The sequence below is a fragment of the Globicephala melas genome, chromosome 9, assembly GCF_963455315.2.
Source record: "Globicephala melas chromosome 9, mGloMel1.2, whole genome shotgun sequence".
Taxonomy (NCBI): Eukaryota; Metazoa; Chordata; class Mammalia; order Artiodactyla; family Delphinidae; genus Globicephala; species Globicephala melas.
This window is the reverse complement of record NC_083322.1, coordinates 27,055,730-27,075,168: the sequence shown is the minus strand read 5'-3', so window position 1 is coordinate 27,075,168 and position 19,439 is coordinate 27,055,730. Positions and strand designations below refer to the sequence as shown.

At 35.8% G+C, this 19,439-nt stretch overlaps 1 protein-coding gene across 1 annotated transcript in view; it reads right to left on the bottom strand.

Moving 5' to 3' along the window:
- IQUB (IQ motif and ubiquitin domain containing) overlaps positions 1-19,439 on the bottom strand; it is a 62,757-nt gene that overhangs the window by 14,156 nt on the left and 29,162 nt on the right. The window contains exons 8-10 of the mRNA XM_030857673.2: positions 12,452-12,627; positions 4,251-4,421; positions 1,711-1,887 (exon numbers count right to left, since the gene is read on the bottom strand). Of these exons, the coding sequence (XP_030713533.1) occupies positions 1,711-1,887; positions 4,251-4,421; positions 12,452-12,627 (524 nt within the window). The remainder of the gene's footprint in view (positions 1-1,710; positions 1,888-4,250; positions 4,422-12,451; positions 12,628-19,439) is intronic.

Here is a 19,439-nt window from a genome sequence, read left to right as displayed (position 1 = left end):
ACCACCAGTTGGTGGAGCAGTCAGGACACACACACGTCAATTAAGTCCGCTGTTTTATGTGGGTGAGGTCCATGGTGCCCCAAAACAATTACAATAGTAACATCAAAGATCAGTGACCACAGATCACTGTAACAAATATAACAATAACGAAAAAGCCTGAAACATTCCAAGAATTACCAAAATGTGACACAGACACACAAAGGGAGCAAATACTCTTGGAAAAATTGTGCCAACAGACTTGCTCAATGCAGGGTTGTCACAACCTTCAATTTGTAAAAAAAAAAAAAAAAAAAGGAAGAAAAGAAAAAGAGAAAAGAAAAAGAACACACACACAGTATCTGCAAAGCTCAGTAAAGTGAAGTGCAATAAGACATGGTATACTTGCACATAGCATATCATTCCATTTATGTGACACTCTAGGTTAGGTATAACTATAGAAATAAAATTCTGATCAGTGTTTGCCAAGGGTTAGGTAGCCAGGGGAAGGGCTGATTACAAAGTAGCAGCATGAGGGAATTTGGGGGAGGTGATAAGACTATTTTTTATCTTGATTGTGCTGTTGGCTGTTGATTATATGACTCTGAATTTGTCAAAACTCACCAAAAGGATTGAATTTTACCAAAGGTAAATTTAAAAAGTGAATAAAATGATACAATGTTATATGAATGTGTAGAATATTAAATTCTATTATACTACTGCAAGCATATAAAAACTGAGTAAGTCTATAGAAGACTAAAAGGTAGCTTGGAAAAATGAAACAACGATGTGAATAAGAAATAATTCAATGGTCAACTTTTCTCTTGAACTTTTGTTATATTTTGAAATTATCTTGCAATACAGTTAAGTTTCAAAACTTCATTAAAAAGAAAGAATATAAAAAATAAACAATTTTAATTTTTCTAAAAATTTTGACTAAATATTGAGATTTTGTTTATGTTAAAAAAGCAAAATACATGTTTAGTCAGCTTCTTAAATAGATTATTAGTCTAAACATAATCACTGGAACAAAACGCTGTTTCAAATTCTTTAGTAAACCCCCCCCCCAAAACTTTACTAAAGGTGTTTTAAATAGTTTTGCAAAGTAAGAAGGCAGTAAGGCACTTATCTTGGCTTTAGAGAGAAAAATCCCCAAAGGAGGCTAAACATGTTAGAGTTGGAAAAGGTAGTTTAATTCAAATACGTATTACATTTGAAGTTCTCGCAGGATATCTATGTGGATCTGTTCAGTAATAATTATAACTCCGTGATAAGTATTATAAAGGAACACAAACAGGTGCATGTAGAATCTCAGATATGAAGAGTTTAACTTTCTCTGAGGCCTAATGAAGGAGGGTACATGTGAATTGAGTCTTAGAAAATGAAGAGGAGATGGCTGGGTAAAGTAGGGGACAGCATTCCAAGTGGAAGCAACAGTACATGGAAAAGCATGATGGTGTGAGAGATCATGATGTGTTCCACACACTGTAATATTCAACTGGATATTTAATCCAGAGAGTAGGAGAGAATTCAAGCTTGGAAATACAAACAGAAAAAGTTAAATGATTCATTTATCAACATAAAAAATATCATTCAAAGGAGATTTCACCAATAAGATGGTCTTCCACATGGACCCCTAGTAAAGTATTAAAGCAAAATCTGCATATACTTCGACTTACTATAGCACGTCTTAGAATTTTGATAAAGGAATACAGGGAAGAAAAGGTAGAGTACCTTAAGGTGTCTTGCAACTTCTGGATTAAACAGAGGTGTTTTGATGTACTGAAAAAAGAGTGTTGCAATCCTTTTTCTGAGTCCTTCAAGGTTCTCATCTTTGACTCCTCTCATCATAAGGTCAACCTCCCTGTCAATCAATTCTAGAATTTCTTGAGTCAGTTTACAATCATGTTCCTGTGTAAAACACAACCATATTCAGTATAGAATTTTAAAAATCACTAGTTTTTAAAATTATCACCCAAACAAACTGAAAACTACATTCCAAAGGTAACAAAACATTGCTGACATAAATATAAGTTGGTGCCACTAATTTAGAAAAAATTTTGACGTTATCTAGTAGAACTTAAGATATGCATAATCTACAACCCAGCAATTCTACTCTTAAGTGCTTTAAAAAATGTGCACGGAGTCATCGTTCACACCAGCTCAAAATGAGAAACAACTAAATATCCATAAATAAATTGATTACATAAATAATGACGGCTTATTCATACAGTAGAGTATTACATGATATATGGACATGAATTAACTAGAGCTATATACAGTAACAAGTTTAAATCTTACAAATTAATGTTGAGCAAATGAAGCAAGGCACAAAATAATACATACAGTCTCATTCCTTTTAAATAAAATCCAAAAATAAACAACACTACACCGTATTATTTAGAGATGTATACAGAGGTGGTAACTATGAAGAAAAATCAAGGAAATGACTACCATGAAAGTCTGTATGGTAATTACTTTTAGAGGACGAGAGGGTGAGTTGCAGATATGAAGAGAAAGGGGGACGTTGGCAATGTCCTGTTTTGGGGCCAGAGGGCAGTAACAAGATTGGTGCTTTTATATTTGCTAAACTATACACGTATATTTTATACATGTTTTCTGCATGTTTATATAATTCACAATAATCTTTAACAAAGTAATAGAAATGATGGTGACTGAATAAGAAAGCCCAAGTAAGAGTGAAGTGATTAAAGTAGAAGGATTTAGAAGTAATAAAATAGAAGTAAGTTCCTCCGACTGCCCTCCGACTACAAAAACCATAGTTTGAATGAAGGAGTCAGAGGGTAACGTCAGTAACTGTAAAATAATGCTCTTCTCTTCTTTTTAATATGTACTTGGTATGGCTAATACAAGAGTCTGCATCAGTGGTCTTTGACCCTGAGGGCACATTAGAATGACCTAGGGAAGATTTTAAAAGATTTTAACAGTGCCCTCACACTTGAGAATCTGATTTAACTGCTCTGAAATGGGGCCTAGATATCATTCCTATTCATTTATTCTCAAACTCTCTCCCTTTCTCTGTGTATCTCTTTCTCTCTTTCAAGCTCTCCAGATGATTCTAACATACACCCAGGATCAAAATTCACTGGTCTATATTAGCAACTGTCATCAAAATAATACTTATTATTTATTGAGGGCTCCCTATTTGTAAGCATTGAGACACATAAATTATATATTTTATTTATATTCTATATACATACGTATGTATAAATATATACACATATATATATGTGTATCTTCAAAGCAACTAATTTTACAGATGATGAAACTGATTTTCAGAAATATTAAATAACTAATCTACGGTTGTGCAGCCACCATAAACACAGCCAGACATCGAGTCATGCTTAAAAGCCTTAGTCCTCCATCAAATACTGTTAAATAAATGTATATGTGGATATATTAGGTTAAACATATTAAGACATGCACAACTTATCTTTTATGAGTCCATCCTTTGGTTTTTTTAATTAACCAGCTAATGGTCCTAATTATGTCAAGTAAGAATATTTCTACTGTACTCTCTACCTGCACTCTCCTTTTGCCAATTTGGTCTTTCTACTGCCCTCTACAGATACCATGCTTATTTCCCACCTCTGGACCTATGGCTTCTCCCTCTCTTCCTATCTCTAGCTTCAAAGGCATAGTCACTTGACAAACATCTCTGAAAAGGCTGTCCAGAAAAAAGGCAGTCAATGCCTTATTGAGTCCATGCCTCTGCTTTCAAGATGGGCAGAAATATGAGAGACCTATGGGGACTTACCTTCCAACAAGAACCATTTACTCAACTACTTAAAGTGCCTTAAATCAATAACTGATGAGGAAAAGGAGGTAAAAATACTTATACTAATGCTGCATTAAAATTGCTAAAAATAAAATTTTCATTAAAAAGTGTGAAAATATATAGCCAATAATTGCTGTTTTATTGAACTGAGTTGAGTACTAATCTCATGCTGTATATATCTACATTCATTGCAAAGGTAAGGATACATCTACATTTAGAATATTCATTGTGTTATATTTACTTTTGTATGTGTCATAATATATAGTTTGAGAACTTGTAGATAAATGTTAATGCATAAACCATATCCTCCCCCAATTATACCCAAACAATATAGTTGTTCACAAAATAAAATTCATATATATAGACATTTATTATCTTTATAATTACTTAATACAAACCATCTTGTTTATTTTAGTATTCAATTTTTTTATTGATAGTGGTAGTGATACCCAAAAACTAAGAGAAACTAACGTACCTTTACAGTATGTTTGAGTGTTAACAGCACATCCAGTCTCTCATCTTGAGAGAGATTTTTCAGCACAATGCAGTTATAGATGTTTTGCAGCTCTCTGGCTCTGATGGTGAATTGTGTATCCATCTCAATTATTTTGCCATCAAATCTTCTCCATAGCTTTGGAGCTGAACACTTAAAAATAATGTTTATAATTATCAGTTAATTAAAAGTTCAAAAATAATTTTGTTCCTTCTACTATAAGTTAACCTTATTATCATGTGCTTTATGGAATAAAACTATCACTAAAACTTAAGAAAATTATTTGAAGAATTTGTAGACCATGGGAAAGTAAAACAATTTAGGGAAAAAAATATGAGAGAGCTTTAGTCTGCAGAAGTACAAACACTTCCTCAGGATTCAGAATTTGCTACTAATTTGTACTAACTAGTATGATGGTTAGCTTGATGGATTTATGAAATAATCCCTGGGGAACAAAGCATGCTATTTAGAATGCTAAAAAAATTATCTACTTGGTTCAGTTATACTGAGTTGTATGAATGTGTCTTGATCATGCCTTGCCAATTGAGAACAACCCTTGTGGAACAATGATTACAATCCTCAAGGCATTAGACCTACAGATATAGCAATATGGGACTCAGTTACAGTTCTGTTTCCTATAAAAATAAATCTATAACAAGTTCACAGTTCTTCACAAAGCAGATGTCCATAGGGAAACAGCTGTATTTAGCTATTTTAGCAGTGCTGTGGCCCCTGCCTCCCTGACAATGGCTAAGATTCTCACTTCCTACTTCCAAATCTAGCTTGGTGCCTCCCAACATAGCCCGTCTCCTGAACTGAGGGTCAAAGATGGAGCTAACTTGCCCTGAAGCTCATGTGAGGAGTCCCAGGCTAAGAATTCAGAGAGAGGAAATGGAGTGAGTCCTCCACTGACTCAGGACCACAACAAAATATTTAAAGACTATGTTTGTCAATGCTTTTGTTCCCTCCTACTCAAACTACTGAGACTTTAAGAGAAGATGCATTGACCTAGAAAGAGCACAGTGAAAATTCACTGACTCTTCTACTTTAAGGTATAAAGCTGCTCAGTTTCTTTCCCTGATTATAATCTATCAAAAAGGAGGCTATGTTGATCACAATTTCTAACTGTCCAAATGCTGCATTTTTGTAGACTGATTGGTAATTGCTTTGGAGACCTGTAGTCCAATTTATGCCATACTTGCAAGCATTTAAATCTTAGATTTGATATAATTTAAAGTTTAAATAGAAGCCCATGTATCAAAATAAATCATCAGGAATGTAGAATAGCCAAATAGAGAAACCATTTAAGGCTGTATTTAGTATGACAGTAGTATGAATTTTTAGTTACAGCCTCAATTTACCTTTAATTTTTTTACATTTCATATTAGCTAAATTACATTGAAAACTACAAAGCTACCATTTAACAACTATATTTGATATGTTTTCAAAGTAATGGCATCATTTTCTGATCAAAGGTAAAATGAATGTTGTGCAGAGCTAGGAATCTCCATCAGAAACTTTAGATTCTCAGTTCTAGTTTTAATCTAGCAAATGAGAAGCTGCAGCCCTATGATTAATTTCTATTTTTAAGCCATAAATTTAATATTAAATAATATACAGTTAATTAGCAGATTGATAAAATTAATAAAATTTATTAAGGATTACAAAAGGGAAATAGCTCAATAAGAAAATATTTTATGATTTAATTATTATCACTTAGAAATTTTAAAAATATATTGTTTTAAGTGGTTACAGCCTTGTTTGGGGTAGGCCTCAGAGTGTTACTGAAATCTAATGTTTGCTGCAAAGCTCTTTTTAAAGCCTTTAAGGAATAAGCAATCTTAGGCTAAGTTTCATATAGCAATATTCTAAAGTCTAAAGCCTTAATCTTTGCACACAGTTTTCCTCAGGGTGGCTCTATTAAATGTAATTTCCCTTCTTCCAGTAATGACCTTTAGCTCTTCAGGCTGATAAGTTATTTCATTTGTAATAATCCAAGTACAATAACCTTTTAATGAAATGCTTAGTCCATCTACTTTATTGTGGTTTTTTTCAGCTGCTGTATTGATTTAACTCTACCTTCCCTCCAAGTTTTTAGCCCCATCTAAGACACTGTGATATAGTAATACCTTGGATTTTTTCCAAATATATTTAACATCCAAATTGTTTCTACCCTTTGATTTTTAACTTAAATCCTAACTTTTCTATAAAGATTCCTAACTACTATGGTTTGAAACCACTGAAATCACTATTATCTGTCCTATTGTACATGTAAACACACACACACACACACACACACACACAGTATGCAATGGGGCAATGCAATTTGTTCTATAATTACAACTCTATTTCTCCTTACAGGTTATAAGAAATAAATTTCTTATGTAGTTTTATATATTTCACAGGGCCTACAGTATTCATTCATTCATTCAATAAGTATTTATTGTGTTTACTATAAACTGGTCAGTGTACTAGGTAGCAAGTAGATAAATTCTAATTTCATGAACTCTTAAATCTAAGAGCATAGAAAGATTAATAAATAATTAAAAGTTGATTATGCTTGATGATGCAGGTAAACAGTAACTACAGTTTGATATGAAGCACTTAACTGGTGAAAAGAAAATAATATCTAAGATAAAACCTGAAGAATAACTAGGAGTTAGCCAGATTAAAGGAAACTGAGTGATATAATCAAAGATTCCTAGATTTGAAGTTTGAGTTCCCTAGTGTAAGCACTGAAATGACATTTAAAAAATCTGTTTGGCAAAGTTGTTTTTATATTTGGATTTATTTCTGCCAACACTGATAACCTGGTCTTCAAGTCTAAGCTTCTCTGATTGCAGGCCTTAAGGTATTTCTTTTATTCTGATGCAGGAAAATGTCAACTTTGCTTATTTCTCTTTCTATGTCTTTTTTTCTTTGAATGCTTTGACTACAATAAGAGATGTACAACAATCATGTTCTTAAATTGCTTTAGAAAACAGGAGCATAATAAATTCCACTTAGCTGCCAACAAATGAAACAGCATAGACTCTGGAGGAGAGGAACAGAAGAACAGCAGGAAGACACATTTTGAGGAAGGGAAGGTGGAGAGATAAAAACCTTGAGAGCAGCAAGCTTCCACAAAAGAGAAGAAATGGCTGCACTGTGAGAGACGGTCTTTTCTTTCTCCTAAATTAATACTCTAGACCCTCAGGGGACAAATTAAGAATAACACTAACCCCCCAGAGCTACTGGGTAGTGATCAACTTTTCTTTTACACAGCAAAGTGGTTTTGTCCGTCCATAGAGGACACCCCTGTGTACTGTGGTACTCAGAGAGAGGCAAGAGCTGGTTGCATTTTTCTCTCCCATTACCTGTTGGCCACCTGAGTAAGGAGAAAAAAAATTAAATGACACAGCTAAAGTAGATTGCAGTTTTTTAGCTTGTGATTGTGAGAAGTGGTGTGTAAATCAAAGAGAATCAAAGAAATAAATGGCCTTGACTCTAGGGAAAACCTCTTGCAGAAATTCAAATTGTCTCTTTACAGTTTGGGTAAGCAGTACCCAAGATATATTAGAAACTGACTGATGATTTTTCATTCAAATTTCTTGACCTGAATTTCTTCACCTCTGTCAATTTGTGAGTTTTTAACATTTGACAACCTGTGGATGTCAATGTTTGATGTGATAAAATTACAAATTTTTTAACTAATGCTTCAAAAATCTTTTAACTTTTTATGGAGAATGAAGGCTTAGTATAGAGTCCCTAATAACTGATTAGTTCAGTGCTTTTATTGGACTAATTTAAAATAGTAATCATTCACTACTCAGAGAAATTCTGTGTCCAGGATAAGAAGATAAAAAATAAAATATTAGTTCAATACACTACATAATACTTAGACACACTGAAGTTAAACTAAAACCAAACCATAAAATTTTATTTTCCAGAGTTATTTCCAAATTATGGGAAAGTAAATATTCTCTTTACATATCTATATGTTATGGTGCTAAATGTGGATCTTAAAATCCGCATCATGGCCCTGGTTGTTAGCGTTAACATTTGAAAAAACTCTGACCTTATCTAGCCTCAGGGATTACTTATAAGCTGTTTTTTCTTAGCAATCAAAAAAACTGTAGAATAAGTTACTTCAAGTTTCATGAAATCAACACTGACTCCTCCTGAATATTTATTGGAGACAATGCTAGGCATGGGTAGGGTGGGATAGGCATAAAACGGAATAGAACTGGTATAACTATTTACAACAAAAGACTATAAAATCTACCTTAACTGTTTTCTATGATGTTTATCATGGCACCATATACAAAAAGGTGATTTAAATGACTTTGTATTAGAATAACAAAGATTTCACAATTTACTATAACAGGTTAAAAGCAGGTCAAAAGTCACTGTTGGTCAATATTTTTAAAGAATGGACTAATTAGGGTACGTAATGGACTGGGGATTGACCTCAAGTGCAGCTGTTCCATTCCATGGTTGTGTTTTGTCTTGCCCTGTATAACACTTTGGTCAAAACTGAGGTAAAATTCTCTTGTATCAGCTAAAATGTCCATTTCCTCTAAGTCTTAGCCTGGGGATTGGTGAGATTAACTGGTTTATCAGCTGGGGTGACCACAGGTTCAGAACCCCAATTCTAAAACCTATGACCCACACAAAAACCTATGACCCACAAAAAAGCCTTTCCCTTGATTTCTACAAGTTTTTGTGGCTAACTTTTCCATCCTTCCTGTCATCTTCTGATCCTGCATCTTTGTGTGCTGCCCTGAATCAGTCATTAAGGCCCAGTCATTTCTCTTGCTCCTTTTCCTCTTATGAAAAAAAAAAATCATCTTGCACTTAATATTTCAATTATTAGTGATATAATTAATGAAGTTACAAGAAGCCACATTGTGTCCCACTGCCTTCTAACTGTCCTCCCTCTACTCTCTCTCCTGGCAACACTCGAAAACCTCCGTTTTCCTGGGATAGAGCAATTCTTCCCATACTCAGGATCCTTTAGGGTCTCAGATTCTACCCCAAAACGTATCAAAGTATTTACCAAAAAAAAAAAAAAAATCTTCCTTCCTCACAGGAATTCTCATGAACATAATCTCCCCATCTCATCTTTTTTGGTGACATTTAAAGAACTTCTTACGAAGTTGTACTTCATGACAGAGAGTAATCGTCATCAACTGGCTCCAGAGGCGCTTTTATATGTTGGGACTTGATCTACCTTTGGACTCTCTATAATTTAAAACATGTTTAGGGACAATGCTAGACATGAAGCTGGAGGTTGGGGGGTGGGGTGCGGGGTGTGCAGGCATAATGAAGAATAGACATTGTATAAGTATTTACAACAAGAATTTAAAATCGCTTACAGGAAACAAAGCAGCAGATGAAGCACAAGCAGGAAGTCCTGTACAAGGTTCAGCCTTAAATAAGGAAGGTAAGTACCACCCATCTTCCCTGTCCATTGGCACCTGAGAGGCCTCCAGCTCTTTCTTGTGCCCTGGGTCCATGCTGTCCTCTTAAGGTTAACAATCAGACACATAAGGAACACAGTTCCCAGTGATGAAGCTGGATTCAGCATAGAGCAACTTGCTAAAGGAATAAGTTTAGTTCAAAATATGACTCTGGAGAAGTATGAATATTATGGCTTCCATACAGTAGAACTCAGCTATTCTAGAATGAAGATATTCAAGAATTTGAAATGATAGTATCTACACTGCATATTTCCTCATAGTACCTGAAATATAAAATTACAAATCATTGGGGCTTCCTTGGTGGGGCAGTGGTTAAGAATCCACCTGCCAATGCAGGGGATATGGGTTCAAGCCGTGGTCCGGGAAGATCTCACATGCCACAGAGCAGCTAAGCCCGTGTGCCACAACTGCTGAGCCTGTGCTCTAGAGCCCACGAGCCACAATTAGTGGAGCCCGCACATCACACTACTAAAGCCTGTGCTCCGCAACAAGAGAAGCCACTGCAATGAGAAGCCCGCACACCGCAACGGAGAGTAGCCCCAGCTCGCCACCCGCGCACAGCAACAAAGACCCAATGCAACCAAAAATAAATAAATAAAATAAATTTTTTTAAAAAAATTACAAACCATTATTTATTTCCCTTATTTTTCCTCCCTACCTTCCTCCACAAGCACTTATTGATACTCTGTGATGAGCACTGAGCTAGGATATGAGGCTATGCAGATAAAAGATGGCTCCTGCCTTAAGAAACTCAGAATCTAGGAAGGATTCAGACATGTAAACAGATATAATAAAAACTGACCACAATGTACTAAGACAAAAATGAAACAGTCTTATGAAGGTATATAGTACAGGCTAAAGTAGGAGGATCAGTGATCCTTCCCAGAAGAAGGGACATCTGAGCTTGTTTTGAAGGGTGACTACTTGGTTACTGAAGAAGGAAGGAAAGGATGTTCCATGTAGAGGCCACAGCAGATGCAAAGGCATGGAGAGCATGTGGTCTTTCTGTGAACGTGCAAGTAACTGAGCGTAGCTGAAACAGTATGGCTGTAGTATGCAAGCAGAGATGATAAACAACTGTGGGATGGGTCAGGTGTGCCAAGAATCGACTATAAAAGTCCTTGTTCCTTGAGGGCAACAAGGAGGGCCAGGGGCAGAGTTGTGTTGAATGAGGTCCCTGTGGCAACAATACGGATGATGGAGGAGGGAATTAAGAAGTGAGCCTGGAGGTCGAAAGCCTCATTTGGGGACATAAAGTAATCCAGATGGGAAGGAAATCCAGATCCAATTAAATCAGTGTCAAGCTTACACACACAAGGCGAGACCTGTCTCATGACAGCCTCTCAGAGGAGATAGGGAAGCAGGAGAGGGGAGCTGTTCCATAACATCTCAGAAGCTTCCCATCCTCTCCAGTGCCAGCAGGATCACAAGGCATTCCAAGACTCAGATTAGCTGTGGTTCAAGTCTTTGTTTACGTGGCGTATTTGGATACACGCAAGGTCATCAAGGTGCATGGCAGAGCCACTTCCCTGTAGGCAGTGGTAGTGAGTTTGGAAAGGAAGAAGTAAAGAACTGAGGAGATTATTAAAGTAATAGAACAGACAGTTTGGTGGCTAAGTGGGACGTCAAGAACAATGCCCAGGTTTCTGTCTGAAGCAACTTAAGTAGATGATGAAACATTCACAGAAGATAAATTATGCGAGTGTTACAGAAGAGGATCAGTTTGGAGGTGAGGGGTCAAGGAAAGGTAAGATGATATGACTCAGGGGTTGACATGTCAACTTGAGGTTTACTCTGGGGACATCCAAAGAGCAATGATAGTAGGCAATTCAGGATGTGATTTGGAAGCTCCTAGGAGAGGTCTGGCCTGGAACTGTAGGGAGTTCCAGGATGCAGGCAGTAGTTAAAACCACAAGAAAAATTGAGATCAAACAGGAGAGCGTATAAGTAAGGTGAGTGGGGGGCATTTATAGTATCAAAAAATATGGTTTTTAAGAACAAATGTTCTCAAATAACAAGAATCATACAACCAGAATCACTACACGAGAATATCTTGAAGAACTCCATCCCTTTTCTTCTAGTGGCTGGATTGGCTTTTAATTGTTTGGAAAGATCAAGTTTATAAAAGGAAATTGGTCACTATGGAAACAGGCTGTTCAATATCAAGCAGGCAGTTTCACCACAAAAGGGTAATTACTTTAGTTTTTCCCTTAATTGTATGTTTTCATGGTTTTCAATAATCATATATCCTTTGGGTCAGAAATTTCTAGTCACTTAATGAGCTGGTGAACAAAAGCAGAAACACTAGTCTATAGCTATTTCCCCCAGGTTGCTTACTGTGGGGCACTGCAGATCCAGACATTTTGTGACTTCAATACTCTACATTTTATCAGGGTGTGCAATTCATCTAATTTCTATAGCCAGCCTAAGTCTAAATGAACAGAGTCACAAAGGTGGTGTCTCCATTTTTCCCTTCATAGCTCTTTTCTTAAGAACACGTTAATTTTATGTGACTTGTCAATCGTTATTCTAGGCTGCAGTGAAAATCTAAAGCTGTATAAGAAGAAAGAAAAATATATACAAAATTTAAATAAATATGTCACCAAAATACTAAACAAAATTCACACAAATTCTTACAATGTAAGTCTCTTCTTTAGTTCATTATTCTATGTTTTTAAATTCAGGATACATTCATATTTAAATAATTGTTACTTCAATAACCTTATCCAAAAAAGCTTGTATCGATGCTTCCTGGTTAGCCGTATAAGCGATGTATCTATGTCTCCCAATGGAAGCAATTATCTGGGTCTCTTTTTCCAGGAGTTCACACAAAGCAGCTTTCCTTTCAGCTCCAGTGAAAGACTGGTTAATGCGTGCAAGTTCTTCTTGCCTCCAGACTAGAGGAATAACATAAAAGACTCTTGAGTTTTTAAAATCCCACATCTTTACAGAACATTTTTTACTATCACCTCCAGACAAGTGTATTTTATTTTTATAACAATCTAAATAAAATTATATTATGAATAGAATCATTCATATTGTACACCTGATATATGAAAAAAATAGGATGAAATGAAAGCTGAGAGATGTAAAGCAATAAAAGTAGAGTCAAACTAACAGAAGCTGTAAGACATCAGTACAGATCATGTCAAATTATGCCTCCAAGTAAGCATGCACACCCCCCAGTACTGGAACAAATATGGCTTGGATTTGTGGCAGCCATGAACGTGTCCTGCTCAGATCTCCCTCCAAGAGTACCTGTAGCTAGGAGTACAGGTGGCTGACAGTACCAGCTATAGCACTTCGGATCTGCCGCCATATTGGAGCAGAGGCCACACTTTTCCCACACTTACTCCCAGTCAATGAGTAAGAACCATGGGAGAAGCAGGGCCTGGCCATGTCTGCCCAATAGTGGTCTCTTCTGTGGTCAATCAGAGCTGACCGTCAGGCCGGCTCAGACTTCCTCAGAACTCTACCTGTTTGAAGATATCCATCCCTCGTCCTCATTCCTTCCCTCTCTGCTTTCACAGGTGTCAACCTACATCTCAATCTGAAGACTTTCTTTGCCTTTCCCTGCTCTCTCTTCCCTGTATCTTTCACTTCAAACTCCATCTTGGTGTCTGCTTCCCCCAGTACCCAAATTGACAGTTTTATGTAGAAATGTTGACTTCAATTGTTTTCTTCATTATTAGCACTTTTAGAACGATTTTCCATTTCTTTACAAAACCCTAATTATATCAGCAAATGTTATAAAGTAATTACATTTACACTTTACTCAAACCAATGAATTAAGTTAGAATAATATCTACAATATTTTAAAGTGTTGGTTACTATCAACAAAGACTGTGTTGCACATTACTATATATAAAACAGATGATCAACAAGGACCTACAGTATAGCATAGGGAACTCTACTCAGTACTCTGTAATAACTTATATGGGAAAAGAATCTGAAAAAGAATATATATATGTATATGTATAACTAAATCACTTTGCTGTACACCTGAAACTAACACAACATTGTAAATCAACTATATTCCAATATAAAATAAAAATTAAAAATAGAATGTGTTGCATGAAATACATCCTAAAACAAAACCATAAAATGCCAAAGAATAGTACTTTTATAAACTCACTTTACCTAAAGATTACACCATATTCTCAAAATTAACCTCAGAAAATACAGAGTGCAAGATCCTATCCCAAACTTAAATAAATCAAAGTGGCTGGGCTCAGAACTTTTTATTTTAACAAGTGTTCCATTCAATTCTTTTTTTTTATTTCTTTTTTTTTTTTTTTTTTTTTGCGGTACACGGGCCTCTTACTGTTGTGGCCTCTCCCGTTGCGGAGCACAGGCTCTGGACGTGCAGGCTCAGCGGCCATGGCTCACGGGCCCAGCCGCTCCACGGCACGTGGGATCCTCCCGGACCGAGGCACGAACCCGCGTCCCCTGCATCGTCAGGCGGACTCTCAACCACTGCGCCACCAGGGAAGCCCCCATTCAATTCTTATACATGTTAAATTTGGGGAAGAAAACTGTTTTATATCCCATATTTCAAAAGTGTCAAACTTATTTATATTAAAGGAAAAATAATGTTGGAAAGAACCTTAGATTTTAAACAGTTCAACAACCCTCCCCATCTCCCAGCAGCTTGGACAGGTTTAACTTGCTCACCCTGGTCCTGGTCCTAGCCTGTGAGGCTAAACAGTCAGTCTATTCTTTGCACCGCATGGCATCGAAGACAGCTGTCACAGTCCACTTAGGCTTTCTCTTTTCCAGACAAAAACACTTCCCTTTCTTAAATTGCATATTATTTGACATAATTTCATGTCCTATCCAGGCCTAGTTCCTCTTTAATATATGGCATACCAAATTTCTGACAAGATGGAGGTTTATATACAGGCTGTTAACTCCAACTCCTCTCTCCTAAGTTCTTCTAGAAATGATACAGGAAACATGAAATGGGGGAGGAGAGGGAGAGACCGGAAGCAGTACTGAAAATCAGAGAGAGGTGTGATCCATGTGATAGAAATCTCAGGGCAATTTCCGTAAGACACAGTGCAGATTCGACTGGAAGACACTCAAGGAGGCAGAAATGTCGTCCCCCAAACTGCTGTTGTTTCATCTCAGAAAATGGACCCTCTAGCAGAAGGTAGTAAACCTTAACTCAGGACTCAGAACTAGAGACAATGGTAGGCTATGAATCCATTTGATAGTTTACCTGTTTTAAGAACGTCTTTGAAAAACTTTAAGAAGGAATAAAAAAAGAATGCTTACATTTCAAATCATTGCAGAAAAGAGTAACAATCATAAATGTTTGTGCAGAAAAAGACAAAAAAATTAGAAATAAAGAGCATAAAGCAAGATGAGAGAAGCAAAATCAGGCATAATCATTATATTGAAAAATATGAAATGGTTCGATTTTTTTGACTGAAAATAAAATATTATGGTTTTTTAAAAATTCAATGACATGATGTTTTTGGAAGGCACAAAGTGATGCCAAAGACTAAGGTTAAACATAAAAGGATGGTAAATATGAACAACAAAAAAGACAGATACAGGGCTTCCCGGGTGGCGCAGTGGTTGAGAGTCCGCCTGCCGATGCAGGGGACACGGGTTCATGCCCCGGTCTGGGAAGATCCCACATGCTGCAGAGCGGCTAGGCCTGTGAGCCATGGCCGCTGAGCCTGCGCATCTGGAGCCTGTGCTCCGCAACGGGAGAGGCCACAACAGTGAGAGGCCTGTGTACCGCAAAAAAAAAAAAAAAAAAAAAAAAAAAAAAGACAGATACAGCAATATTAATATATTGAAAATAGGGGGGAAAACACTCAAAATTCATCCCTTGGGATAGAAGATAATTTTATGATGAAAGGTATGACTCTCATGAATATTTACACTGAAAATCACATCCCATCAAGCTATAAAAAGCAAAACTTGTATCAGTTATAAATACTACTGTAGTGAGTATATTTTATATTATATAAACATAAATAAAATACAAATGAGTTAATCTATGACAGTTAAGTAAAGAAGAATTAAAAACAAAAAATATCTGACACAGTATGATTAACCAATTTAAATTAATTAATATACATCAAGCTCTGAACACCAAAGTCTGAAAATATATCTTATTTTCGAAGTTCTATGAAGCATTTATATAAAGTTATATAAATTCTAGGAGTAGGAATGGAAGAAAACATAAATCCCCCAAATCAGAAACATCGAAAACTGCATTTTTTGACACAGTACAATTCAACTACAATTAATAACAAAAGTTTAAAAAAGAAATATATTCCCATCTGCTTGGAAATGTAAGCAATACTATCAAAAATAACATTTTAATCAAATAAGAAGTAAAAGGTATGAGTGTCAACAATTAAGGAAAGAAAAATAGAAGCACTACATATCAAAATGCATAGGATGAAACAAAAATTGCAGTAAGGTCAATTTGGGGGAATTTTACATAAGTAAGCCTCATATTTAAATCAGGCACCTGAAAAGTGTGTATTGGGGCAGGGAGCCGGGCAGAGTTATAAAAAGATGTAATGTATGTGACAGTTAATCACAAGCCTCCTCTGGAAGGTCATGTCTTCTGGGCACACCTCCCATTCTCCATGAATACTGAAAGGTAACAGTATGGCTTTGATCCCCTGGGACATACATTTGGACTGTGAACCTGAACTCATTTGAGCCATATTTGTTTTCTGCTCTTCACAGAACATGGAAGCAAAACAAAAGTAGAAACAGTGACCTACTGTTCTTTATTCTGAACAAACAATTCCAAAAAGTCACTCTAGTCTTTGACATTCATCACAATTCTTTTCAATGTGAACTTATTAGGTGCTTTACTACTGGAAAGCCATATTTACTTCATTAGCCATGTAATTCTTTCCTTTTATGTAGAGACGATTTATTACTTTATTGTCAGAATGATGAAGCTTCAGAGTCTCATGAACTACACTCTGGCCATAGAATCAAGCCTATTTTTTATCTGAACTTCAAAAATCCTAGTTCCCTGATCTGGTTATTATATCAATACTTGTCAAAATCCTATCACTTCTTCGCCAATTCAAAATACTCAACTACAATTTTTGAGCAATTGTTATCTGAAAGAACTCTATAAAGTTTGATGGTACATACAAAAGTGAGAAAGACATAATGCCTTCTTGAAGGAGCAAACGTGTCTCTGCCTCTCCCTAGTTGGATAGACTGTAAAATCCTTCCACTGGGACAGAATTTTTGTTTGTCATTACATTTATCTTTACCCAAAAGCCTGACATTTTTCACCATTAGTTTTAAAGACTTCCTTTGGGTAAATCAACTCTTGACATAAGATTACTTCCTCTTATCTTCTATTAGATATGATTCAATCAAGTAAAATGTATTCTTCTGTTGTTATATTCCAGGCATGATTACTCTCTCATCGTGTTGCAGGGATATTTCAGAATATATTACATTTATATATAATTTATATAATTAGAAATATTTTCCTTCTTCTATTAAAATTTCAAGTTTACTTTAATACTAGTCCCTGCATCGAAAGGTAAATATCTCAAGTCATGTTGTTTCTGGCCCTCCTCTGTTATAACCACTGCCTTTCATGATATCTAGTTTTATAATTTTATCATATTATTTCTTCCTCCTCTCAAATTTCAATTTGAAATCATCCTGATCAGGTCAAGGACTTGTCACTTGTGTTCTTTATAAGAATCCCATTCTGTCTCTTACCAGGAATACATTATTCAGATACTGTACAGTTTGGTCTATTCGAAAAGAGGATTTGTAAATTTAAAAGCTAAATTGTGTTCAGCAAAAGGATTGTAAATTTAAGGGCTAAATTATGTTATGAAAGTCCAGAAAATCCATGATTGATGAGCTTATCATTTAAGAGTAGTTTTACCAACCAAAAAGCTTTAAAACTTTGACAATATCCATATACTAAAAGGCAGTATATGAATAAAGAGGAAGATTGCTTGCTTGTGGAAATAATAACTGAGAATATTTACCTCATGGGATTATATGGATGTCCCCAGAAAGCAAATAAATCTGAATGATATTAGTAAGCGTATTTTACTTCCCAGTTTTACATTAGAAACCTTTGGGACCAGTAATAAATTTAGGCCACTAGGATATTTAAGCTATTCTGCCAACCTCAAAAAGCAATATACTGATCTGCTAGATTAATCCTTAAGTCCTGGGTGAATCTGGAGCTATACATATGTGTATTCAAATACAGTTATATCCATATATATTCAGATTTTGTATTTTGCTTAAATTATTAGTATGACTTTTAAAAAGGAAACAACCCAATGAAGCTAATTAGAAATATGAAAATAATGGACCTTAATTCCAATAAAATTCTCCATTAGATGAACAAACTCCCTGTAAATCTACAGTAAAGGATAGAACATGGCATCAGAAAAATACCATGACCCACTACTAATAAGGAATAGAAAAACACAGACACCAGGAACAGCTATATAAAACTGATTTTATAACTGATTTGACAGTTTCCAGAACTATACAGAGAAGACATTGAGAAAAATGAGAGATTCTTCCTGCTTTCATAAAATATATGCTCCCTGGGAATGATAATAAAAGCAAACAAAAAAAATTGGAATCCTACATTAGTTTGCTAGGGCTGTCATTGCAAAGTACCAGACTGGGAGGCTTAAATAACAGAAATTTATTTCCTCACAGTTCTGAAGGATGGAAGTTCAAGATCAAGGTGATAGCAGGATTAGTTTCTCCTGAGGGCCTCTATCCTGGGCTTATAAAGAGCCACCTTCCTCCACTGTCTTCACATGACCTTCTCTCTGTGCATGTCTGTGTCCTAATCTCCTCTTCTTATAAGGATACCAGTCATACGGGACTAGGGTCCCATATGAGCTCACTTTTTCTTCATTAGTTCTTTAAAGGCCCTATCTCCAAATACAGTCACATTCTGAGGTACTGGATGTTAGAACTTCAACATCTGAATTTGGGGGGAACATAATTCAGCCCATAACAGATGTCAATAACCTCCAATATTTTTAAAGAAAAAGATATGAAAGCAACCGGTTCCTTTCAAAGAATACATTTATCTTATAACCTTAACTTACATTCTTGAACAAATTACCTAATTTCCAGGGTCTGAAGTTCAATTATAAAATGAAAGGATAGCACTAAAATATAAAGTCCATACACATTTTAAAATTTCTGAGATCTAATAAACTTGCTATTTCCAAACAAGAAACAGCAGAACATACAATATTTTGTCTGTCACTGGCAGTTTATACGCATCTGCTTTTTAAAATTCTTATCACAGACTGGAAGCCTGAATGGAAAAAAATCAAGAAAGATTCAGACTGAAAGCCCAGGGCCAGATCTGTCAAAGGACTGGGGCCAGCGAGTCGCCAGAAGCTAGAAGTCAAGGGACCTTGAGATCAAGAGGTAATAATTAGAGACGAGTCAGAAAACACCATTTCCACTAGTTAAAACAAGACAAAGGGTAGAAGATTCAATTCAACAAACATTTATTAGACATAATGAACAAGGTCCTATCTGGTGTCCTAGGTACAGACATGGACAGTTAAGAGAATGGTATGCACAGAGAATAATGGGGCAAGGAAAAGAGGCTCTGAGCCTAATCCATGTTGATAAGAGACATTTCCTCAAGATAATGACTCCTATACCGAGTCTGAGATAAGAGTGACCAGTCAGATCAATG